Raw genomic sequence first — 26,534 nt, forward strand, 5'->3', positions numbered from 1 at the left:
GCCTCTGTACAGCAAACCTCTGCAGTTTTCCAGCCTGTTTCCCTTTCCCAGAAGGCCACATGGTCCTTGATTGTACAAACATTGTGTGTCTTTCTCAAGAAAGAAAGGAAGAAAAGAAACAAGAGCTATCCAAAAATAATATGACATAGAAATGCTGTGTAAATTATATACATTTTTATGTCACAACTTGGAAAAATAACCATTGCAAACATTTGTTTGTAATTTTCTTCTGGCGAGGAGGGGGTTGTTTTGAGATAGGCTGTCATGCAGTCCATGCTAACCTCAACTAACTACATGGCTGAGCGTGTCTTGCTCCTGCTTCTGCTTCCTGAATGCTGGCATTCCAGCTTGGCTGTGACGCCTGGCCCTTTCCCTCATTCTCTTTTCCCCTGACAGACTCTGGCTGTGCAGCTGAGGCTGGCTTTGGACAACGGATCTCCTACTCCCATCTCCCGGGTGCTAGGATTTAGGCACACCTCACCCAACCCCACCCAGCATTGTTGTTACCTATCCACGGGCTGACAATCTATTTTTACGGAGTGAGCCTTTCCCGTGAGTCTTTCCCATTAGCATCCTGTAGATAGCTGTTCCCTTGCAGATACAGCAGCATCTGTGAAAGACCACTTCTCCCCAACTCCCTGACTCCTTCAAGAGCCTTCCCCACGACCCTGCCCTAGAGTTTAATCTGTGGGAAGGAGGCTCCAGGGTCGCTCAGGATTTCGACCGGATGCAGATGGTGTGGCTGACATCTGGACAGGGGCCCTTGCTCCAGACACCTTTGATCAGCTTTTACTTTGGGTGTCTGTGAAAATGCCTTGAAATTTTTCACTCCATCCATCCATCCATCCATCCATCCATCCATCCATCCATCCACCCACCCACACATCCATACCACAATTAACTCTGCAGTAAAAATTTCCTTGGCTCTTTCAGACTTCCCAGGAGCAGAAAGACAAATTAAGTGATTCCCTTTAGGGAGCCGGGACTAGACTTTCTATAGTTCCAGCATCTGCAGAGGTGTCAAGACTCAAACCCTCACCTCTGGAGTTTGGGAAAGGCATAAAGAACTTTGAAGTGCCCTGCAGATTCCACCATCTCTGGCAGATCCCAGTGAATATTAAGCCCCACTCTTCCAGACATCAAGGCCTCGCCCTCCTCTCCCACTTCTTCCTCTGGGTAGCGTCGTACCCATTGGAGAGAAAGGGGGGGGGTGCATTGGCCGGCCGGCGACAGGACCCAGGGACCATAATGAGCTGCCCCACATCTGGAGGACCTGCGCGCCTGAGCAAGAAAACCCTTCCCCGGGGCGGGCGGAGGAGTGCGCGGCACCGCCCCCGGGGCGGGCCCAGTGCGTGGCAGCGCCCGCCCACCCGCCCGCCGGCCCCGTCGCGAAGTTTCCAGTCCAGCTAGAGTCTCGGTGCCGGCGGATCGCGTCCAGACCCGGCTATGCGGCCTCTGCTGCTCCTGGCCCCGCTGGCCTGGCTCCTTCTGGCCCAGGCGAAGGACGACGCCAAGCTTGAGGGTGAGGGCGCGGTGGGGGAAACGGTGCCCGGCCGCCCCACCGAGGACCGGAGTGGCCAGGCGACCTGGGCTGGGAGGGCGGGGGAGTGGGGTTGCAGTCGTCTGTCCACTTGCCCGCGGGTGACTCCGACAGATCACTTCCTCTCATGGGGCCACGATTCCCACGTTTGTGCAGCGGGCGGGAGAGGAGACAGCCGGAGCGTGCGTGCGCGCGCTCACACACACACACACACACACACACACACACATTCACACACACACACACACACACACACACACACACACACACACACACACACACACACACACACACACAACACACACACACACACACACACACACACACACACACACACACACACACACACACACACACACACACACACACCACACACACACACACACACACACACACACCACACCACACACCACACACACACACACACACACACACACACACACCCCTACACACACACACACACACACACACACACACACACACACACACCCCTACACACACACACACACACACACACACACCTTCCACCCTCCCCCCCCCAGCACGATTAGGAGCCATGTTAATTCCCATAATCAGTAGCAAGGCTCCTGTTGATGGTACACGACCTGCTGCAGCCCGCGCCTCACCAGTTAGTTAAGCGCCTCACCAGTTAGTTAAGCGCCTCACCAGTTAGTTAAGCGCCTCACCAGTTAAGCGCCTCCTCACCAGTTAAGCGCCTCACCAGTTAAGCGCCTCCTCACCAGTTAAGCGCCTCCTCACCAGTTAAGCGCCTCACCAGTTAAGCGCCTCCTCACCAGTTAAGCGCCTCCTCACCAGTTAAGCGCGTCTGCTACTCGGGTACTGTTCCCTTATGTCATCCCCGTTTTCCAGCTTCACAAACTGAGGCTCCAGAGTTGATTGTTTCTCCCCAAGGGCACGTGGCTCATGGGCCCTGGCAAAGGCTTCATCCCACCTCTCTGGGTGTGTCTGGTTCCAGAGCCCAGCCCTGAACTCTTGTTATCTTTAAGGTGAGAGGGGGCTTTGGAGTGAAGGAGGTAAGCGTAGCTGACATTGGTTGGTCCCAGGTCGGCCCGACTCCTGGCCAAGTGCTCATTCTGCTTCTCCGAGGGCCCCTGGGTTCCTAACTTGTGTCCCACTATCCTGAGTGGGTGCTCCTGTCCTCCCAGCCCTTGCTGGACTATACCACTTCTCTGAGTCCCTGAGAGTCCCCACACACACACTCACACCTTGGACCACCCAGACAAGCAACATTCTCCAGGGCATCCTGTTCCGTCCTGAGGGAGGATCTGGGAGCGGGCCTCCACATAGTGGGTGATAGGATAGTTAAAGGAATCTTCGTGGGTTGGAGAAGCTGCCCAGGGAGGCTGAGGCAGGATCGTCAGAAGGTCATCCATCCTCAGCTACCTAGAATGGAGCTCAGTCTAGGAGAGAGAGAGGCTTTGAGACCCATGTGCTGGGAATCACGGATTTTTGCATGCCTGCGGATTCCATGCTAAATTATACACAGGGTCACACGCCTCCCACTGGTAACGTTGACGATGCACAGCCTTTGAGAATATTGGTGTTCGCAACCTCAACGCAGGGTGGCAATACCTCATTCCTAGAAATCGTGAGAGATGCCTCTTATGAAGCCAGTCCCCGGGTCTCCTTAAGGTCAAGAAACTGGGCATTTTCTCTCTGGGCTCAAGAGCAGCTAGTTTTGCTGGAGGGTCTAATCAACAGGACATGAAGACAGATAAGAGACTATCCGATAAGGAAGTCCCACCACAGGGATCAGCTGGTAAGGTGTACAAAGGGCCTGGGTCCATTCACTGGCAGGAGCTGGGAGCCTGTAGTCTGACACCCACCTCCATCCCCTCCCTCTCACTTTCTCCTGCTTGCTGCTCCAGACCACCCCCCCGCTAGAGCCTCAGCTGTCCTCTAGGAAGTCAGAGATAGGGCTCCAGGTGCCCTGACCCAGAAATGCCACAGGAAGGGCTGTGCCTGAGGGTGCACAGCTCCCTCTCTTGGGAGGGTACCCCTCTGTGTCAAGAATTGAGGCGTCACCTGACAGACATGAGCTCATCGAGTCCTCAAGAGAGTCCTCACGAGAGTCTGAAAGAGGAATTCCTTTAGCCATGATTCCTATTGAGGAGAGTCTCTGAGAGAGGACTTCCTTTAGCCATGATTCCTACTGAGGCGCTTTTGGAGCCTTCTGCCCTCACCACCCTTCTCTGCCAACTCCTTTCTTTCATCTCTGAAGACCTGGGTCACAGTTTGTCCATCTGGGGAAATGATTGCTGGACTTTGGGCAGCAGGTGGGGAGGGCTAAGCTTACAGGGTGCCAAGGCCCTTGTGGCCCTGGTGGCTGTTGAGCATAGAAAGCAGACAGCAGGGAAGTGTGGGTGGTATCCTGTTGACACTGTGTGGGTGACCCAGAGCTCTGATGGGCCTGATATTGGACTGGAGAGGATACCTACACCGAAGGAGCCTGCAGAAGCCCCAGTAATTCTGGGTTCTATTTTTAGTCTGATGTTCTACCGTGCTGGGTGCTGTGGCAGGTTAAGAGTCTGGACGAGGCTGGGTGTGGTGTTGCACACCTTCAATCCCAGCTCTTGGTGGGCAGAGGCAGGTGGGTCTCTTGATATCCGGGCCAGCTTGGTCTGCATAGTGAATTCCCAGACAGCCAAGGCTATGCGGAGAGACCCTGTCTCAAAACAACAACAAAAAGAGTGTGGCTGTGACCTGTGTATGGTGGTGCAGTTCTGTAATCACAGCCCTTGGGAGGCTGAGGCTGGAGGATTTTGTTCTCTTGGCTTTAACTCCTGTTGTCCAGTGGTAGGGGAAGGGGAAGGTCTTACCTGCCTGCCGATGGCCTGCCTGGGATTTGGAGGGAGTTGTTGTTGTTTTTTCTCAGGGGGGTATGTTCTGTTCACCTAGGTAAATGGGAGTCCTGAATAGTGGGCCTGTCCCCCAACCTCCAAGGGCAGAAGTCTGAGTGGCATTCATAGGTTTTGACAGTGGGAAAGGGAAGGGTACTATGATTACTGGCCCTGGGATTCTGGCAAGAAGCCAGCAGCAAGACTCAGGCTGAAGAGGAGCATACACAATCCAAAGAATGAGCCCGCCTCTGGCTGCACAGAACCATGAATCCTGGGCAAGGCATTCCCCTCGCTAGTCAGCCCCACTGACTCCTGTCAGTGTGTGCCAAGTGCCTAGCAGCCCTGAAGGCAGGCACTTTATTGGCCCTATCGCATGAGTCTCAGAGGGGCCAGGGACTTGCCCTGGGTCACAGTTTGCAAGAGGCAGTGCAGGGGTCTAACCAGGCAGGCCAGCTTCTGGTCCCCACTTCTCAGACATCACAGCCTCCCAGTGGGGTCTAGAGGGGCCTCTGGGGGCTCTCACCCACAGATGAAGTCGTGGGAGCTGCTTCTAGCACGTTCTGCTGCAGAGGTGAAGTCACACTGCAGAGCCTGGAGAGGTCCCTTGTTGAGAATGTATTAACAAAGCCAGGCTTGTTGAGTGTGGCAGTGCATGCCTGCACCCTCTGCATTTGGGAGAGGGGACAGGAAGATCAATAGAGAAGGTCAAGGGGAGCTTTGTTACCCATTGAGCTGGATATGGGGCTGGGTTACATGAGACCCCTTTTCAAAATGAGAGGGAGGAAGACAGGGAAGCTAGAACCAGCTGCTCTGGCCACAGACACTGACGGGTGAGGGGATTTCAAGCCGGTTTCCACCCCCAGGCAGCCTGAACTGTAATCATGGCATTGGGAGAGTCAGCCATGCACGCAGGCTTGGGGAAGAGCACAGTGAATGAGTGTGTCCGCCCTCAGTGTACGCATAGAGAGCAAGTGGCCTCATGAACTCTGCACTTGCCTTCCCCGCTCTAATGCCCAGCACTGGCCAGAGAGATCCCCCATGCTCAGCACTCAGGACCTCTCCCTCCATCCCCAGGTGATGCCTGCAGCCTCTAAAGCCAGAGACTTGGTTTCAGAAGGCAGGGTGCAGACGCCCTCTTCTGGGTGCTGCCTGAATACAAGGAGCCCAGGGAATGTCCCAGCTCTGTCCTTAACCCACTGGATGGCCCTGGGCAGAGCCTGAGCCCTAGTCTGTAGTGGTGTGATGACGAAGGCCTCTGTTCAAGACTCATCCTTCTCTGTCCACAGACAACCTTTTGGTCCTCACTGTGGCCACCAAAGAGACAGAGGGCTTCCGCCGCTTCAAGCGTTCAGCCCAGTTCTTCAACTACAAGATTCAGGTGAGGGCTTCCTGGGAAAAGGAGAGACAGTGTGTGTGTGTGTGTGTGTGTGTGTGTGTGTGTGTGTGTGTGTGTGTGTGTGTGTGTATGTGTGTGTGCACGCATGCGCGCCTTGTGAGTGTGTGGTGTTGGGGGATCTAGGGCTTCTCCTTCCCAAAGTCAGGGCTCTTGGAACAGACTCGGGTGCCAAGAGGAGAATGAGTTAGGGTGAAGGGCAGAGTGTGAGCAGGTTTTTGGAGGTGAGAGGGAGAATGGTGTGGAGTGGTACCTGGATGGTCTTGGAAGGTTAGTGTGAATGGTAGGGCCTGGGGACCAACATTCCCACAATCCCCTGGGGCATGTTGGAATGGATGTGGTCTGAAGTCCCCCGGAGAGTGTACACCGTCACAAAGAAACATGTCTGTCTGCCGGGCGTGGGTTCCGTGTCCTCTGTTGGCAGCTCATGGGGCCCAGCCCTGCAGGAGTCAGCCCTCCTTCCCTTCAGCGGACCATTCTGAGCACTTGTCTGTCAGGCACAGTGTTGGGCCCTGGGGACAGAGATGTACTCAACGCCGGCCTCAATATGGCCTACACAGAGCTAGGTGTGAAGCCAGGCAGAAAGCTATCAGCTGCTGTGGATCGTAACGAAGCAGGGAGTTGCTTCAGACAGCTGGATCCAGGGTCCCAAGCAGCAAAGAGTTTCATTTTTCTGTCTCCAGAGACAGATTTTCTCCATCGTGGTAAGGTGCCCCAGACTTCTGCACCCCAACTTTGCAACCTTAGCCCATCGTAACAACCTTGCCTTCATTTTGATACAACAGCCCCAGGGAAGACTTTGATAGGGGGTGTTACATCTTCAAAGCTCGAGCTACAGGAGGGGCAGAGGAATGGGAGGTAGTGATTGGCTATCCCTGGTCACGTGACCACCACTGGCACCATCATCATCACCCGGTATGGTTTCCCTACATTGGGTTGAAAGGAAGCAAAGATGTCCACTCCCCAAACTGGTGGAAGAATATTTCTCTACCAAAAGCTGGGGGCCTCTCTCTGCAGGCCCTGGGCTTGGGGGAGGACTGGAGCGTGGACAGTGGACCCTCGGCAGGCGGAGGACAGAAGGTTCGGCTGCTGAAGAAGGCGCTGGAAAAGCATGCGCACAAGGAAGACCTGGTTATTCTCTTCACTGACAGGTGGGTGTGCTGGGAACTCCTGCTTGCATCCCTGGAGTACAGGGTGGTGTTAGGGGCAGGGGGTCCAAAAAAGACCTGGACATTATGTGTAAGGGAGGCTCCCTCTAACTAAGCTTATCCAAGGTCAGGAGACCCCAGGATGAGTCTCTCTGATGTAGGCCAATACTCCTCTTGGTGAAAGATGGGAGGTGTAAGCTGCCGGAGATGACACATGAGCCATGTGTCATATGACAAGGGCATGCGTTATGGGGACAGTGTCTCTGCCCAGCGTAGGAAACGCAGCAGACTGAGGGAGGGGCTCCTGATCCCTGTGTCCTTCAGTGGGTGCCCTCTTTGGACCCTGCTTCACCTTCTCCCCGCTTTGGCCACAGTTACGATGTGGTGTTTGCCTCGGGGCCCCGGGAACTCTTAAAGAAGTTCCAGCAGGCCAAGAGCCGGGTGGTCTTCTCAGCTGAGGAACTCATCTACCCCGACCGGAGGCTGGAGGCTAAGTATCCGACGGTGTCTGATGGCAAGCGGTTCCTGGGCTCCGGAGGTAAGAGCTATGTGCAGATGTGCACATCGCTGTGAGACATGGGTTCCAAATGCACACAGTCTCAAAGACAGCCTCTCAGGGATGGATGTCTTCCTCGCTTTGTTGAAGAGCCAGCCGTCTGTGCGGGAGAAGCTCAGTCACCCTGACTCCTTCACCTTCCAAATCTCTTCCTCTTCCCAAAGATCTCTAGAGTCCAGTAGCCCAGGCTGGGCTACATGACACTGTGTGTCAAAAAATTTTATTAAAAAGACAGGACTAAAACAAAACAACAACAACAACAACAATGAAAAACCAGGGCTAATGAAATTGCCCAGTGGGCATAAACCTCTTGCCATCAAGCCTGACAATGTGTTTGAACCTTAGACCCACATGACGGAAGGAGAGAAGCAACTCCTGCAAGTTGTCCTCTGACCTACACACACACACACACACACACACACACACACACACACACACACACACACACACACACACGTACACACACACACACACAACTCCCTCACACATACACACACACACACACACACACACACACACACGTACAACTCCCTCACACATACACACACACTCTTATGCTCACACACCCTACACATACTTAGACTCACACAGCTCACTCACACACATACATACTCTCACACACACAATGCACACAAATAAATGTGTAAAAAAATTTAAAAAACAAAAAACCAGGGCTGAGGACGTAGCATAGTTGGTACAAGGTTCCTAGCATGCGAAAAGCCCTGGGTTCCATGGCAGGCACTGCATGGGCGGTCTGGTGCCACGAACCTGCAATCCTGGAATTGGAGAGATAGTGGCAGGAGGATCATAAGGTCACCCTTGGTTACTAATGAGGGCAAAGCCATCCAGAGCTACGTGAGACCCTTTCTCAGTTAAAAACCTCTGTATCTATTCAGACCTCCACCCACTACCATCTGGACCTCCTCATTTCCTGCTGCTGAGCCTGGCTCTCTGTCACTGTCTTGACACCATTCTGACACTTCTGCCCTCAGCCCTTTCTAGTCCTTTCAGAGAGGAGAGCCCACAGGCCCCACCCACGAGTCTCACTGGCCCAGAGAGCTAACACAGTTGCCATGGCCGGGGATGGGGTTGGGGAGGCTAGCCCAGGGGTCAAGTGTCTCCCCCCCTTGCTTGGGCAGCCCTCTCTTTACCTAGGAGCCCTCTGGACTTTCCCTGCTTGTCAGGGCTCAGACCCTGCAGTGCTAGGGGGCATTTTTTTCAGCCTCTCCCCTTCTCTGATCCAAGTTGCTCGGATGGCTGGATCCAAGCTTGGCCCTTGCGGACCTGCTTTCTAGGGGCCTAGCGCTAAGTGGTGCGGTTCAGTGGGTTCAGTTGATCTTGGGAATGCTCAGCCGGTGGCATTAGCTTGTGTCATACCTCCCCTCAGTCAGCAGTGAAGATGCCAGGGTTCGAGTAAAGTGGTGGAAAGTGGTGGGGAATGGAGGGCTAAAGCTAAATGTCTGTCTGTCCGTCCCCTCTGCCGCTGTCAGGCTTCATCGGTTATGCCCCCAACCTCAACAAACTGGTGGCCGAGTGGGAGGGCCAGGATAGTGACAGTGACCAGCTCTTTTACACCAAGATCTTCTTGGACCCGGAGAAGAGGGTAAGAGCTGGTAGGTGGGCTGGGGAGAGGGGTCTGGGGAATCCTGACCCTGGATCGCACTGGCCAGGGTGCACTGGGGACAGTGCTCTGGGGTCTGAGTGACTGGGTTGGTTTCTCAGTCCGTTTGGGCTGTTGTGACAGATCTCCATAGACTTGGGGGCTTGTAAAGAACACTGCCATTGCCTACCGTCCTGGGGAAATGGGGGCAGTGTGGTTGGGTTAAAGCTAAGCCAAGGGCCTGTGTCCTGGCTCAGTGGGTAAAGGAGATGCTGCTAGGCGTGGTGACTCCCAGGTCAGTTTCCTGGACCCCCATGGTAGACGGAGAAACCAGACTTCTGCAAATTGTCCTCCACACGTGCACGGTGGCACCTACACTCACACGATCATAAACGCATACAAAATAACTAGATGTTTGTCGCCGGGGAGATGATGGCTTAGTGGTTAAAAGCACTGGCGGCTGTTGCAGAGGTCCAGGTTTCTGTTCCCAGCACCCACGTGATCGTCTGTAATTCTAGTTTCAGGGGTTCTGTTGCCCTCGTTTGGTTTCTGTGGGTACATGCACATGGCACACTTACATACTTGCAGGTGAAACATATATACACATACATGTGTGGAGGATCGTGAATTTGAGGCCAGCCTGGGCTACATAGCTCAAAACCAGCGTGTACATTCTAAGAGCCTGTCTCAGTTAATATATCGAGAGTGAAAAAAACCCATACTGTTAGCATCTCCCCAGGAATGTTGTGAAGATCAGGTTCACTCACGTACATAGGAACCCGGGACTGGAGATAGACATAGTAACGTCACACCTTGGTGTGTGCTGTCATCCTTATGGCTGAGCCAGCTGCTTCCTTAGCTTCCTTCCAGTCTTGAGATTTCCTGGTTCTCTGAATAGAGGCAGGATGTGGCAGGCTGAGCCGGTGTGGGAACAGCCTCCCCATGCTGGGTGTGCTGGGGACCTGGCCTTGCCTGGGGCCTGACCCTGCTGCAGCCCAGGCCCTCCTTCCTGCAGGAGCAAATCAATATCAGCCTGGACCACCGCTGCCGCATCTTCCAGAACCTGGACGGAGCCTTAGGTAAGCAGTAGCGCTGGGAGGGGGTGGGGCCAGAGAGGAGAGGAGGTGGGGCCTGAGAGGGGAGGGGGTGGGGCCTGAGAGGGGAGGGGGTGGGCCTGAGGGGGTGGGGCCTGAGAGGGGAGAGGGTAGGGGTGGGGCCTGAGAAGGAGGGGGTGGGCCAGAGAGGAGAGGAGGTGGGGCCTGAGAGGGGAGGGGTGGGGCCAGAGAGGGGAGAGGTGGGGCCTGAGGGGAGGGTGGGGCCTGAGAGGGGAGGGGAAGAGGGGTGGGGCCTGAGAAGGGAGGGGGTGAAACCTGAGGAGGAAGCAAGGTTCTTCGGGAAGTGAATTTTTTTTTTTTTTAAGATTTATTTATTTATGTTTATTGGCATGTTGTCTCCAGGTACATTTACACACCTGAAGAGGGTACAGTTATAGACAGTTGTGAGCCACCATGTGGTTGCTGGGAATTGAACTCAGGACCTCTGGAAGAAGAGCCAGGGCTCTTAACCACTCCAGCCTGGGGAAGTGAATTCGTGCCAGGGCTGGAACCAAAGAAGGAAAGCCAAGGGGTTTCTTCGTAGTCATTGCGCTGGGCTATCAGCCTCCTGCCTGGATCCCACAGAGCCTCCAGATGTTAGGGGGTGCCGCAAAGTTGTGTCTCTCAGGAGGGAGAAGGGCAGCTGTTGGGCTTAGGAGGAGGCAGTGATATCCGTGTCAGGCACCTGGCTCTCGGCCCCGCCCGGCGTGCCATGTCAGTACAAGTGACCCCTTCTCCTTGGGCCCCAGCCGGTGACTTTGCTTCCTTCACACCCCTCAGTGCTGCACCAGTGTCTGAAGTTGGGGTAGTCTAGTCTCTGCTGCCCCTCCCCCACCCCATTCTGCCACCACACTAAGGACAGGGGTCACTGTGGCCTCTCCTCCTTCTATGCTGCTGTGTCAAGTGCTTGTAGCCACACATTTACCCTATGAAGGAGATGGCTCAGTGGGTGCAGGCGCTTGCTGCCAAGCCTGAAGAAGACCTGAGTTAGAACCCCAGAACCCACATGGCAAGTTGTTCTCTTACCTCCACATATAAACTCTGGACACTAAGTAAATAAATGTAACTTTTATTTTTTTAATTTTTATTTTGAGACAGGGTTTCTCTGAGTAGCCCTTGATGTCTTCGAACTCACTCTATAGGACAAACAGGCCTTGAACTCAGAGATCTGCCTGCTAAGATTCAAAGGCATAGCGTACCATGCCTGGCTAAATGTAATTTCTAAAGTGGTTAGGAAATCTTCCAGAAGATGGGAGTTTGGTTCCAAGTACCCACCACCTCAGGCAGCTCACAACCACCTGTAACTCGAGTTCCAGGGGATCTGATGCCTCTGGTCTCCTTGGGCACTGCACTCATGTGCGCGCGCGCGCGCGCGCACACACACACACACACACACACACACACACACACACACACACACACACACGAATAAAAATAAATCTTTTTTTAAAAAATAAATCTTTAAAAACAGAAGGAATTTAAGATGGGGAAACTGAGGCTTAGAGGGGTGAAGTGGCTTCCGCAGAGCCACAGCCTGAGAGTCCTCAGCGACGGCCACTCTGCCACTAGATGGGTCTGTGTATTCTTTCCCCCAGATGAAGTCGTACTCAAGTTTGAAATGGGCCACGTGAGAGCACGGAATCTGGCCTATGACACCCTTCCAGTGGTCATCCATGGCAATGGTCCCACCAAGGTAGGGAGGGGCCCAACCTTGGGGGAGTGTGGAAGGAAGCCCGAGTCCCAATTCTGCTTCTGTTGTGACTGCACCCTGGAGCTAGTGGCACTGTTTGTGGTCCTTGGATACAAGCTTGTCCCCGTGTCCTGTTTCTCCACTCTGGTGGGCAATGGTGCCCTCTCCATCCCTACTGGCTCACAGGATCCATAAGAGGCTACTGTCCCTATCTAGACTTTGAGGAAGGTTCTAGAATCATCTTATGCTGTTGCGATATGGCAGTCACTTGTTCACAGAGTGAACATGTATTGGTGATCTGCACCAAGGACCAATGTGTCACAAATAGAGTTGCTGTATTCATGGTGTTGTAGAAGGGGCTGGGGCAGATGGTGGCCAGGGACAGCAGACCTAAGTGGTCCTGAAGGACTGATTGGTGGTTCACAGTGTACTTGTCAGTCTCCAGCCTTAGCAGCCTGTGGGCAGGAGAGGAAAGGGACCCTGGGGCAAATGCAGATCTGTGGCTGGAGTTGTAACTCAGGCAGAGTGTTTGCCTCGAATGCCTGAGGACCTGGGTTTGCTCACCAGGGACCATATAAGGCAGGCATGGCAGTGCACACCTATACTCTCTGAACTCAGGAGGTAGAGGCAGGAGGATCAGGAATTTAATGTTGTTCTTGGCTACATGGTGAGTTTAAGACCAGCCTGGACTACTTGAGATCCCCCAAAACAAACAAACAGAAGAAAAAGAAAATGCAGCTCTTGGTTCCACCCAGTTCTGTTGCCTGGAACCCTGGGAGGTCTAGTCCCCAGGAATCTGGTTTTTATAAGCCCCAGCCCCTCTCCAGCAGCCAAGACGCTCAGGACCTGGAGCATTCCCCCCAGATCCTGAAAGATGGCAGGCAGGGAGATGGAATTTGCTAGTTTGGGGGTGTGGCTGGCTTGGCTTTCCAACTGCGTTTGACTCCCCACAGCTGCAGCTGAACTACCTGGGCAACTACATCCCTCGATTCTGGACCTTCGAGACAGGCTGCACGGTGTGCGATGAGGGCCTACGCAGCCTCAAGGGCATTGGGGTGAGGCCAGGCCTGAGCTGAGGGAGACAGTCCTTGAGATGGGGGAAAGGGGAGGTGATTCCCAAATGGTGCGTCTGTGAGCCGTAAAGAGGTCATTTCTCTGTCTGTGGGGCCACCTAAGAGCCTCTTCCAGGAAGCTCCTCCAGACTACACAGGCTCCGGCTTCCTTCCTGATGTCCGAGTCCATTCTCTTCTCCCTAGCCCTTTATGCTCCCCTAGCCTCTTCCTATGCTGTGAGCTCTTGTTGGCCCTTGTGGTCCAGCATGAACACCACACCGGCCATGATTGGGTGCCATGCTATCCACTGGCCCTTGTTAGAGCCCGGGGACTGGTTGACCCTTTCGTAGACAAATCTCACCATGTGTCCTGCCAGCCCCACACCTGCCTTTGATGCTCTGTGACCTGGGCATCTAACTTCCTGAGGCCATGTGCCTCAGGTATCCGTGGGCTGTGGTAGGGTGTGGTGGCAGGCGGTGACTAGACCCTGCTTGACTTTTCTTCTGTCTTTCCCTCTGTAGGATGAAGCTCTGCCCACCGTCCTGGTCGGTGTGTTCATTGAGCAGCCCACGCCATTCCTGTCCCTGTTTTTCTTGAGGTTGCTGCGCCTGCGATACCCCCAGAAACGGATGCGGCTTTTCATTCACAACCACGTGAGTAGCTGCTGCGTGGAGCTCGACTCAAGGGCCCAGCCTCGTGAGCTGGCCTAAGAACTCTGAGGATCCCACTGAATCCGGGCTGAATGGAAGTGGCCAGTGGGCTGTGTCCCCAAATCACTAGGCTGACTGGGTCGGGCGAACTGTGCTTGAGTCCCAACAATGCTACTTGTCTTGGCTGTGTGACCTGGGGCACCAACCTTAAGCTCTCTGTTCCTCTTTTCTTGATTTATTAAATCAAGGTTGGAATTGAGGTCATCACACTAAATTCCTGCAAGGGTGAAACAAGTTGACCTGTGAAGTGCATTGAAGACTAAGGGGGTGGGAAGTTGCTATCTAGCTACTGAGGAGGCTGAGGTGTGAGGTTTGTAAGTTCGAGGCCAGCCTGGGCTATATAGTGAGCCTGTCCCTCTCCCATAAAAAAAGTTTTGTAAAGTACTAAAGGTGTAGCTTAGTTGTAGTGTACTTGCCTACCTACTGTGTGAGTGGGTCCTGGGTCCTAAGTATCTTTATTTTCAAAGTTATGCATATGTATGTGTGCACGTGCACATGAGTGCAGGGACCCGTGGAGGCCAGATGAGGGCGCTGGGTTCCCTGAAGCTGGAGCTGCAGGTGGATGTTAGCTGTCTGACAAGGGTGCTGGGAATCAAGCTCAGGTCCTCTGGAAGATCAGCAGGCACTCACTATTTATTTATTTATTCTTGTTTATTTGTTTTGTTTTTGAGACAGAATTTCTCTGTGTAGCCATGGCTGTCCTGGAACTTGCTATGTAGACCATGCTGGCCTCAAATTCAGAGATTTGCCTGCCTCTGCCTCCCTAGTGCTGGCATGAAAGGTGTGCGCCACCAACGCCCAGCTCAGCCAGCACTTTTAATGGCTGACCAGTCAGTCTCTCCAATCCCAAATCCTTAGGTTTTGTCCGTCACAGTTAGAAAAAAGAGGCAGCCCCATTCACAGCCAGCACACAGCGACAGCCGTGTGTCTTAGTTACTTGTCTGTTGCTCTGACAAAACACCATGATCAAGGCAGCTTGTAACAGAAATTGTAAAGTGGACTTGTGGTTCCAAAAGTTTTAGAGTCCATATCAGTGGAACGAAGGCATGGTGGCAGAAACAGCTGAGAGTTCACATCTAGAATCAGGAGCAGCAGAGAGAGAGGGGGAGGGAGAGAGAAAGGAGAGAGAGAATGAACACTAGGGATGGCAGGAGTCTTTTGAAACCTCAAAGCCTGCCAGTGACACACCTCCTCCAACAAAGCCATACCTCCTCCTAATCCTTCCCAAACAGTTCCACTAACTAGGGACCAAGTATTTAAACATAAGCGTGTGTGGGGCCATTCTCATTCAAGCCACCACACCTTGACTGTGGTCATTTTTGTTTCCTGTCTCCTTAATGCTTATGGGTTTGATCTGGTGAAAGTCAAGTTGGTTTTCATTGCTTTTAGCACCTTCAGGGAACATGAGTACAAGCCCTGAGCTCTATGGGGAGCAGGCTGGTTCTTCAGCAGGCTCCTGGCTAGGTACAGCCTGGTCTCTTTTGCTTTGCTGTGTCTTTGACTTGCCAGATCTGACCCAGTCTGTGGGAGCCTTTGCCCTGTCTCAGTTCTGCTCAGATGTCTTGTCTGTGTCTCCCCTGTATACCTTCCAGCTGCAACAAGATGCCCCCTTCTGGGGGACCCATAGTCTCCCAGCCAGCTTGGCTCCTGGCCTGGCTTCCTTACATTCACCTCTGATGTACAGCAGGCTCTACAACAGTGGGACCTGTCCTCACGTGGCTCACAACTCCCCTGCATGAACTGCCACTCTGTGTAGAAACAGAACAGTCACAGACATGAGAACCTACTGTGTGCTGACTATTACTCACTGCCTACTTCCAGTGACCTGAGGGAGGAGACATCTTTCTCTAAAGTAGAGACAGATGAAGGTCCTGTCCAAGGTCATGAGCTCTTTGTAGCAGAGCCGATGTTGGTCTACCAAGTGGCCTGTGATCCTCAGGCCACTTGCATCCCAAGGAACATTACAGCATTTGTCAATGATGATGTGGTACCAAAATGTCCGTCAGTTGGGCATCCCTGCTTAGGTTTGGAACTAAAACTCCTGTTCTTAGATGTGGGGTCCTTGGGAGGTGGAGCTGTCCTGGTGACGCGCTGTGATGTGACCTATGGGGTGGGGCCTGGCCAGGGAAGATGAACGTGAAAGGATCACCAGAGAAGGGCCCCTGACAGACTGAAGGGAAAGGTACCGTCTCAGGACACCCCAGGAGCAAGTTCTCAGCACAAAGGAGATCTATTTGCCTAAGAGGGACAGAGGGCAGGGATAAGGGACAAAGACAGGAGACAGAGGACAAGGGAGAAGGGGAAGGGAACAAGGAAAAGGATCGGGGGACTCGTCTCAGAGGGGGACGAAGGCCTGCCTCTGGAGAGCAAGGAGACAGGTGTGTCGCATAGGCAGATGGTGGTTTAGAAAGGTACAGGGGAAACCCCATGTTGGGATGAGGTGTTTAGTTTAATTGGGCGTGTTAATTAGGTGAGCCAAAGGGGGATTTTGATTGCTGGACTTCAATACCTTGGTAGCTGGATGTTGTGGCCAAATAAGGAAATAGCTTTAGGAATGTAATCTAATGGTTTTAGCAAGGCAGAGGGCATAGGGGAGAAGGCCAAGGCCTGCCAGAGCCATGTTTTCTATGCTTGGGCTGGCTAGAGTCCCTTCGGAGACGCAAGGTGGCAGGAGTGTGCCAGAGACAGCATCATCTGGCAAGTGACAGGGGTGCTATGCGTCCTGGAACCTGCACCGTCATCTACACCTTGCCTTCACACCCCCAGGAACAGCACCATAAGCTTGAAGTAGAGAAGTTCCTGGCAGAGCACGGCACAGAGTACCAGTCCGTGAAGCTGGTGGGTCCCGAGGTGCGAATGGCCAACGCGGATGCCAGGAACATGGGCGCGTGAGTCCAGCACTGGGGTTTCCTCATGGATGGTGGGCGAATGGGCCATGGCATTGGGAGCAGCAGGCTGGAAATTCAGAGCTTTGTGGTCTGGGATTCAGGACTCTCCTCTGTCAGGACAACTTGGAGGGTCCCAGACAGTGTCATGTGGCTTTAGGAAGCAAATTAGGCAAAGGGAAAGATTGGAGACCTAGAAATAGATCAAGACTGACAGAGACAACCTCTGATTAAAAATATGGTGACTCCAGCACTTGGGAGGCAGAGGATGGGGCGTCTCTGTGAGTTCGAGGCCAGCCTGATTTACAGGGCAAGTTCCAGGACAACCAGGGCTGTTACACACAGAAACCCTGTCTCGAAAAAAAGACCAAAAAAGTTTTTAAGAAATTCAAAATTCAGACCAGGCCCTGGAGGCGCACGCACACCTTTAGTCCCAGCACTTGGGAGGCAGAGGCAGGTGGATCTCTGTGAGTTCGAGACCAGCCTGGTCTACAAGAGCTAGTTCCAGAACAGCCTCCAAAGCCACAGAGAAACCCTGTCTCAAAAAAAAAGGGGGGGGGAAATGACTGGATGGTTCTCAGTTCTGCCGGTGAGCTAGGTGGGCTTCATTGCCCTTGCTGAGCTGCCTGCCCTTGTAGCATAAAGATGGCCACTGATGTATAATGAATGAGTGCGATTGTGTTCCAGAAAGAGTTATTCTGGGACACTGAAATTTGACTTCCTCGAGGGAAAGCGAAATTTTCTTTTGATTGCCCCTTCCCCCACTTCCCTAGTCATTTAAGAACAGAGAACCATTCTTAGCTTCTGGGCGGGACAAAGCTGGCAGTGGGGAGCTTCAGGTCAGGGACCATCGTTTTCTGAGCCCTGGTCTGATTTTTAGGAGGTTGTTGGCATTTTGAGGCAGGGTCTCATGTAACCCCGTCTGGCCTGGAACTCACTGTGTATCCAAAGCTGGCCTTAAATTTAAGATTCTCCTGTCCCAAGTGCTGTGATTTCAGGTGTGCACCTCATACCCAACTGCAAGCTTTTAAAAATTATCATCATTATTATTTGGAGGAGGAGTTCCAGCAGGGTTTCTCTGTGTATCCCTGGCTGTCCTGGAACTCACTCTGTAGATCAGGCTGGCCTTGAACTCACAGAGATCTGCCAGGACTTCATGCATACCAGGCAAGTGCTCTGCCACTGATGGGCACCCAGCTTCTGTTGCTGCTAGTCGCCCAGCTGCTCTCAAGACACGAAGTGTTGAGGCCCATCTGGTGGGCTGTGCTTCCCCCAGATAACCTTTGCCATTGCCGAGTCCTCAATCTGAGAGCTAAGAAGCCTGAGGTCTGGATGTTAGAAGTGGAGGGGACCTTTGAGGTCCCAGGCTGCCCCTGAGTTTGCATGAATTCGAAGGCCTTTGCCACACTTACAATGACAGATGTGGTATCTTCTGGGGAAGCACTGGAACCAGCCTAAGATGCTGTGATGACCTCTCCGGTCCTCTCCCCTTCACCCTTTTCCTCTCACAGAGACCTGTGCCGCCAGGACCAAACTTGCACTTACTACTTCAGTGTGGATGCTGACGTGGCTCTGACCGAGCCGGACAGCCTACGGCTCCTGATTGAGCAAAACAAGTAAGACCGTGGGTGACCCCCTGAGCAAAGTGGAAGGCCCTTGCCTTTCTCCCCTCTTCCTGGGCCTCCCAGACTGACAACTCCAGGGGCCAACAGAATGGCACCCTCCTAGGTCTGTCCCCAGCATAAGAGGGATGAGGTTTCTGATGAGCCAGGCCTGCCCTGCCCCAGTAACAAGTGTAGAGATCCCAGCATGCAAATCACAGTTGCTTGGCCCCTCCCCTTCCCCATCCTCAGTATGGTCTGCCCCTGCCCCCTTCTCAGGAATGTCATCGCGCCACTCATGACCCGCCATGGGAGGCTCTGGTCCAACTTCTGGGGGGCACTGAGTGCAGATGGGTACTACGCCCGCTCTGAGGACTACGTAGACATTGTGCAGGGGCGGCGTGTGTGAGTATCATCACCTTCACTCTTCTCCAGGGTTTGTGGTTAGCTCCCTCTCTGCATTCCTGTTCCAGTTGCCCTAGAGTCGCTACTGAACCTCAAGCAAAGAGGACTAGAGTCAGACTTGCAGAAGAAATCCTAAAAGTTGTCTTGGGCTCCCATTTCCGGGGTGGGAAGAGGAGATTAGCACTGTTGATTTTAGGATTTAACCCAGTAGTAGAATGTTTGCAAGGTCCTGGGTTTGGTCAAACAAAATAAAAATTAAAAAAAAAAAAAAAAAAAAAAGACAGGGGCTGGAGAGATGGCTCAGAAGTTAATAACACTGACTGCTCTTCCAGAGGTCCTGAGTTCAATTCCCAGCAACTCACAACCATCTGTAATGAGATCTGGTGCCCTCTTCTGGCTGGCAGGGACACATGCAGACAAGAACACTGTATACATAATTAAAAAAAAAAAAAAAAAAAAAGGCAGATTAGATTGGGCAAGATGGCTCAGTGAGCACAACCTGAGTTTGATCCCTGAGACACACATGGTTGAAGGAGAGAACCTGCTCCCAAAAGTTGTCCTTGATCTCCATACATGTTCTGTGATTTTCTCTCTCTCTCTCTCTCTCTCTCTCTCTCTCTCTCTCTCTCTCATACACACACACAGATGCATGTATGCAAAATAAAATAAAAACATTAAAAAAATCCAGATTAGCATCCTCAGATGAACCCCCCCCCCCACCAAACACCGGATATGACCTCAAGTTCAATAGACTTGAACTCCTGACCTTTCTGCCTCTTAGTCTCCCAAGTTCTGAGATTATAGATGTTTGTGACCACACCAGCTTATGTATATCTTTGATGCAACTTTTTCTTCCTGGCTCCAGGCTCCCAGGCTCTGAGCCCTCCTGCTAGACCGTGACCTTATTATTTCCTCTCTCCTGCAGCGGCGTGTGGAATGTGCCTTACATCTCAAACATCTACCTGATTAAGGGCAGTGCCCTGCGGGCCGAGCTGCAGCACGTAGACCTGTTCCACTACAGCAAGCTGGATGCTGACATGAGTTTCTGTGCCAATGTCCGGCAGCAGGTCAGTGGGGCTTTGGGGATGTCCTTGTGCCAGGGGTGTGGCCCTCCAGCCTTGACCAGCACACTGGGCTATTTTGTCACTGTAAGCCCAGGAGCTTCTGCAGGCCAGCAGGGACCTCTTGGCACGCACTGTTCTCATAAGTCTTTAATCTTGTAAGCTTGAATCTGGTGGTGGAGCACTGCACTGCTCTTCCCTGGTATGTTCAGGATGAGGGGGCCTTTCTGTCCATCTACTGTCTGTCTGTAGGAGGTGTTCATGTTCCTGACCAACCGCCATACCTTCGGCCATTTGCTGTCCCTGGATAACTACCAGACCACCCACCTTCATAATGATCTCTGGGAGGTGTTCAGCAACCCTGAGGTGAGACCTGGGAGGGTGGACCTGGGCTGGGAGTCAGAGAGACTCCAGTTCAGTGATCTGGTGGCCAGAGACACTGGCCTGCCTGACCTGTTCTCCACAAGTCCCCATTCACCTCCAGGGCTCTATTCTGGTATAGAGAGAGCCTTAGACATACTGCCATCTAGTGGAGCAGGGAGCGGTGACTTATTTGAGACTTTTAAACCTTTGGGGCTCTCTTATGCGGGTTCTGAAGTTGGTTTTCCCTGGCTTGGCTTAACCCCTGAGGATGTCTTGATGATGAGAGGAAGCAGCAGTTGTGAGGGCATGTGACGTATACCTAAATGACGGGGTTTGCAGCTGACACACACGGGCATTTGTACATGCCTATACACAGACAGACACACGGGCATTTGTACATGCCTATACACAGACAGACACACGGCATTTGCACATGCCTATACACAGACAGACACACGGGCATTTGTACATGCCTATACACAGACAGACACATGGGCATTTGCACATGCCTATACACAGACAGACACACGGGCATTTGCACATGCCTATACACAGACAGACACATGGGCATTTGTACATGCCTATACACAGACACACGGGCATTTGTACATGCCTATACACAGACACACAGGCATTTGCACATGCCTATACACAGACACACGGGCATTTGTACATGCTATACACAGACACACGGGCATTTGTACATGCCTATACACAGACACACGGGCATTTGCACATGCCTATACACAGACACACACACGGGCATTTGCACATGCCTATACACAGACAGACACACGGGCATTTGTACATGCCTATACACAGACACACGGGCATTTGCACATGCCTATACACAGACACACACACGGGCATTTGTACATGCCTATACACAGACACACACACACGGGCATTTGCACATGCCTATACACAGACACACGGGCATTTGTACATGCTATACACAGACACACGGGCATTTGTACATGCCTATACACAGACACACGGCAAACGTACATATAGATGCAAATGTGAGATCCTGTGTATCCACACAACACGCCCACACCCACCAGGCACATGTGATAACCCGCCTGCCTCTCTTGAGTTCGTACCTAGTCATGTTTTGAGGGGCCTGAAGGCTGGAGATTCCCTGGGAACATTCCCTGCTATTAAGCTTAAGGTGACCACAGCTGACTCAGGCCAGGCCTGGGACCCCCATTGCACGTTGCATTCTCTACAGGATTGGAAAGAGAAGTACATCCACGAGAATTACACCAAGGCTCTGGAGGGGAAGCTTGTGGAGATGGTAAGGGGTCCATGCTGCCCACGTGCTGCCGTGGGAGCCCCTGGGGGTGGAGTCTGAATGTGGGGGAGAGAGATGAGGAGCACTGTTCAGTCTGTCTGCTCTGACAGTGCTTGGGGTGGATTGGCCCCGTCCCCCAGCTGAGGTCTGTAGACACTTTGACAGGAAGGACGGAACTGCTGGGCACGGTGGTATAGGCCTGCGATATCAGAATTCAGGAGATGGAGGCAGAAGGATCAGGAGTTCAAGGAAGAGGAGGAGGGGCCATCCCCAAATGCGGCCGCTGAGCCAAGAGTGAGGGATAGGGGCTCGGTCCTCTCACTCCCATCTGCGTGTCTGCCCTCGGTGGACACTCTCCCACGGCTGATGGTAGCTGTGGCTATAACCTGGGCTGGAAAGTCCATCTGATCTCTGTCCCTCTTCAGCCCCTCCCTCAGTCTAACCAGCATCCACCGAGCCCTCACTCCTCGGGGACACCCAGGGAGTTCCCCGAGGCTCAGGGAAAGAGCTGGGGGAGACTCACGAGGAGCTCTGCAGGGTCTCCCACAGTTTGAGGAGGCCATGGTGTTGTCACTCTGAACTCCTGTGATGGAGTCTTCCCTCTTCCCAGCCTTGCCCGGATGTCTACTGGTTCCCCATCTTCACGGAGGCAGCCTGTGACGAGCTGGTGGAGGAGATGGAGCACTATGGCCAGTGGTCTCTGGGTGATAACAAGGTAGTGCCATGGACGCCTGGGAGGCCGTGGGAGACTGCCTTCACCCAGGACGCCCTTCCAGGCTCTTCTGGTTACCTAGGCAGTCTTCCCAGGACTCTTTACTTTTAGGGTGCAAGCGGGCCACAACACGAGGTTTAGAAGCCGGAGTGAGTGTTGGTCCCCAAGCAGACAGTGCCAGTTGTGTGGCTTTGAGCTGCCTTAAAGTGGGGTTCAAAGCTTAAATTGGGGTTCAAAGTTTTCATTTCCTGGCTTGCTATTTGAATGCTTCAGCTTCCTGCCCCAGGCAAGCATGTGAAATGGGGAGAAATGAGCCAATGTGGGACAAAGGGCGTCGGGTACCAGGTCCATTAGACGTCTGACGCAATGGCACGGTGAACGTTTGTTCTCAAAAGGGGGGTCCCTTGACTACACGCGACTTGGGAACTTTCGGCATTGCCTTTAAAGAGTTCCTAGATCTGTGTGCCTCCAATTGGCTGATCTCCAACCCTACTATGCTTCTGATTACATGATTAACCTAGGTATTTGGGTGTCTGGACAGACAGAGACAGTCCATGAACCTCTGCACCTCAGTGGATGGGTGCCCGCCCCCCATTTCTATGCTGTTTCTAAGAGGCTTAAAACACCGTGTAGCTCAGTGGCAAAACACCTGCTTAGTGTTGCAAGATTCTGGGTTCACTTCTCAGCACCAAGACAAAACCCCCAAAGCACCCACTCATTGTCTCCTGGTTTCTGAGGGTCAGGACCCAGTCATGCCTCATCTGGGTCCCCTGCTGAGGCCTCACAGAGCTGCAGTCTAGAGGTCTGCTGGAGCTGTTCTTCATCTATGGATTGGGGTGTCATTATCAGCTCCTGACGTTGTTGGAGAAGTCAGTTCCCTAATGCTGGAGGACCTGGGACAGCTGGGTTCCCCATGACAGCAGGCGCCATGACCTATCTGCCCAAGATTCTCCCTTAAAAGGCTCACGGGATAGCTGTGACCACCCAGGATAACCTCTCTGTTGATTAACCCGAAGCCAACAGATTAGGACTTCAATGGCGTCTGCAAACCCCCTCCTCTTTGTCATATAATGTCCCATCCTGTGCCAAGGTCAAGGGGAAGGGATGAGTCAGAGCCTGGGTATCTGGGCATGGGGGTCTGGGGGCCATCTTGGATTCACTCTCTACGGTCGTTTCCAGGACAACCGTATCCAGGGCGGCTACGAAAACGTCCCCACTATTGACATCCACATGAACCAGATCACCTTTGAGCGGGAGTGGCACAAGTTCCTGGTGGAGTACATTGCCCCCATGACAGAGAAACTCTACCCTGGCTACTACACCAGGGTGAGGCTCCCCGGGGCAGCAGGATGGGGGACTGAGGGCACAGTTCCAGCTTTAGGGAGGGCATAGACGATTTGATCCCCTAGGAAGAGTACTAGTCTCCACACCGTTGGATGAGGTTGGGTGTGCATGTCTGCATTTTTACTTCTTTCATTTTTTTTTCTTTTAACTTTATGTGTATGAGTGTTTTGTCTGCATGGGTGTCTGTTACCACAGTGTACAGTGCCTGGTGAGAACAGAGGAGGTTGTCAGGTTCCCTGGGACCGGACTGGAGTTACTGATGGTTGTGAGCCAGTATGTGGGTGCTGGGAATCTAACCTGGGTCCTCAGGAAGAGCACGCTTGCTCTAGTGTAGCTGGGCTCATTCTCAGGGGACAGTCAGTCTATATAGTGGCCAGAAAAGGAAAAAAAAAAAAAAGTTGGAGTCATTCCTGTTCCTATCTGCCTTCCTTTCCTTCCTCTCTTCCCATCCCCCACCCCCTGGGTCCCTCCCTCTTGCCTCACATTCTTCCTGAGACTCTTGGTGCCAGCTGCTGTCCCAGGCACTGGTATTAAGTAGCCCCATGCTCTGAGAGTGAATAGCATAGCAGATTAAATGGATGCTCACTATAAACTCTCCTGCCTCTCCCTGGCCCTCCACAGCCTCTCTTGACTGATGCAGACTTTTCTGTCCCCTGCCCTGTCACAGGCGCAGTTTGATCTAGCCTTTGTAGTCCGCTATAAGCCTGATGAGCAGCCCTCGTTGATGCCTCACCACGATGCCTCTACCTTCACTGTCAACATAGCCCTGAATAGGGTTGGGCAAGATTATGAGGTGAGCCAGGGTCTCGGGGCTCAGAGGCAGGTGGAAGGAGGAGCCAGGCTCTTCTGAGCAAAGGGTCCAGGGGCTGAGAAGAAAATGGTGTCAGGTTATATGGGGAGGGCTTTCCTGGAAGAATTGGACTCAACGCCCACCTTGGCAGGAGTAAACATCTTCACAGGTGCCAGAGCACAAACTCCAGAGGGTTGGGCAGTGGTTCTGCACGCTGCCTTCTTCCTCAGTAGCCCTGTGTCCTGTAACAGGTTTCTTGGCTTCTCTGTTTCCTTCTGTCTTCTTATGAGTTGTTAGAACAAGTGAGGGGGGACCCAGGTCATGACTTATAAGAAATCCCAATAAATACTCAATGGGTGACAGCCAGTGGTGAAGGAGTCTGGGTTCTCCTTATGAGAAGGAATAATTCTTGGGGAGTGTGGGGACTGTCAGCCTTGGTGTAGGGCACAAACCTGTGCCTGGAAGAAAGAACTGTGGAAACCAAGAAGGCATTAAGATCAAGAAAGGCCATTTTGAGGGCCTCAGCTAGCCCTCTGCATAGGGCCAATTAGCGAGCTAGCTTGGGCTATTCTATGAGTTCAAAGCCAGCCTGGTCTATTGATCGAGTTCCAGGACAGTCTCCAAAGCTACAAAGAAACCCTGTTTCAAAAAAAAAAAAAAAAAAAAAGTCTTCAGAGAGGGTCTTGCTGTGTATGTAGACCAGGGTGGACTCCAGCTCATAAGAGATCTGCCTTTTGAGTGCTGTGATCACAGGCCTGACCACACCTGGCTAAACTAAACTCTGTGTACTTTTAGTTTATTTCTGTCAGCTATTCATAGCAGCAGAACTTGAGGCTTAGGTGAAGGGTTAAGGATGGAGGTGACCTTTGCCCCAGAGCCACCCAGCTCTGTATCTCCTAGTGCCTTTCTCAGGCAGCTGGTGACTGTCACTCCACAAGGTGTCCCCGGACCCTCAGTGCTGACAGGCTCCTTGGCTGTGATAGAACAGAGGACAGGGAGCTATGGGGAAAGAACTCACTGATGCTTCCTCTCTCCCAGGGCGGAGGCTGTCGATTTCTGCGCTACAACTGCTCCATAAGAGCCCCAAGGAAGGGCTGGGCTCTCATGCATCCCGGGCGGCTCACACACTACCATGAAGGGCTTCCCACCACCAAGGGTACCCGCTATATTGCTGTGTCCTTCGTCGATCCCTAACTGACCAGTGCCTGCCTCTGTTAGACCTTTCTCTTCATTGACAACCACTGCCCAGCAGCCCCTCCAGGACCTCTGGGTCCCAAGGAACCCAGTCCAACCTCCGATTCCTGAATACCTGTTGCTCTTGAAGCTGCCAGTCAGAAAGATCAGGCACAGACCAGAGACGGGAGGCTGCCCATGGTGCTCCCACCAGTCCCAGCAGACGGTGGTAATATTCATCTTCCTGAAGTTCCCAGCCTTCCTCCTTCCTCTTTCTCTGGGGGCCAGACTTCTGCTGGAGCTGCCTGGGAGACTGCAGAGTGAGAAGCTATGCCCAGAATACCTCTCGAAGATCCAGCCCCTAGGATCCTGTTTCAGGTTTCAGTGCCACCAAGATCTGGGCATACCTACTCCCAATTCCACCCCCGGACCTAGGACTGTTGAAGCCCTCCCTTCCAGGTTTGTATCATCAGAGCCAACAGTTGTCTCTGTTGAGACGGTGACTCAGAAATCCTCCCTGAGGGGCAGAAAAGACATCTGTGCGAAGCTTGGTTCTCTACTGACCCTGCTTAGGGGGAGGGGCGTGCTATGTCCACACTGTACTGGGTCACCCTGTCCCGATGCCTCTGGAGACAGGGACAGAGATGAGCGTTCTATTAAATGTTGTTCAAACCACTGTATGAGCAATGCCTGGGGTGGGCCAGTGTGCACGTGACTGGCAGACATCAGCAGGGAGGGTTGTAAGAGCCCCTGGCTGGTAGGTCAGGCTGTTAGCAGACTCTGGGACTCCTGTTTCCTAAACCCGGGGCTATGTAGCTTCCAGGGTGTATTTGTGTATTCTGAAAGTCTCTACTAGGAACTGGGGACTGTCTGGGACATACTATTTCAGTTGCCAAGACCTGTGTTACCTGTCACTGCCTTCCTAGCCTTTGCCAGCCCATCCTGCAGCCACAACTATGAAATCAAGAACAGAGCTTTGGGTGGCCCCCCACCACAGCCTTAAGCACACTGGTCTGGCTTCAGGGCATTTGCTAATAAGTGCTAGCATCTAGTCTGGTGGTGGTGGTGGTGGTGGTGGTGGTGGTGCACACCTTTAATCCCAGCTTTCTGGAGGCAGAGGCAGGTGGATCTCTGTGAGTTGAGGCCAGCCTGGTCTACAGAGCTGGTTTCATGACAGCCAGGACTGATGCACAGAGAAACCCTGTCTCAGAAGAAAAAGAAAGAAAGGAAGGAAGGAAGAAAGAAGCCCAAACAAAACCCTA

General features: G+C 52.9%; 1 protein-coding gene across 2 annotated transcripts; it reads left to right on the plus strand.

The window, feature by feature from the left end:
• The first annotated feature begins 1,363 nt into the window (after positions 1 to 1,363).
• Positions 1,364 to 25,948, plus strand: Plod1 (procollagen-lysine,2-oxoglutarate 5-dioxygenase 1). Of its 2 annotated transcripts, none has more exons than XM_035439423.1 (19): positions 1,364 to 1,522; positions 5,688 to 5,779; positions 6,812 to 6,945; positions 7,317 to 7,480; positions 8,989 to 9,101; positions 10,093 to 10,177; positions 11,788 to 11,885; positions 12,836 to 12,937; positions 13,456 to 13,587; positions 16,411 to 16,532; positions 18,041 to 18,145; positions 18,410 to 18,535; positions 19,461 to 19,602; positions 19,849 to 19,962; positions 21,191 to 21,256; positions 21,864 to 21,968; positions 23,145 to 23,291; positions 23,977 to 24,102; positions 25,138 to 25,948. In XM_035439423.1, exons 1-19 carry the CDS (start codon positions 1,447 to 1,449, stop codon positions 25,291 to 25,293), a joined length of 2,205 nt encoding a protein of 734 aa, XP_035295314.1. In that variant the 5' UTR covers positions 1,364 to 1,446; the 3' UTR covers positions 25,294 to 25,948. The 2 variants fall into 2 exon arrangements, with proteins under 2 accessions (XP_035295314.1, XP_027253977.1); XM_027398176.2 differs by having other exon boundaries at positions 1,365 to 1,522; positions 10,114 to 10,177.
• Positions 25,949 to 26,534: the final 586 nt, after the last annotated feature.

The sequence above is a fragment of the Cricetulus griseus genome, chromosome 2, assembly GCF_003668045.3.
Source record: "Cricetulus griseus strain 17A/GY chromosome 2, alternate assembly CriGri-PICRH-1.0, whole genome shotgun sequence".
Classification (NCBI taxonomy): Eukaryota; Metazoa; Chordata; class Mammalia; order Rodentia; family Cricetidae; genus Cricetulus; species Cricetulus griseus.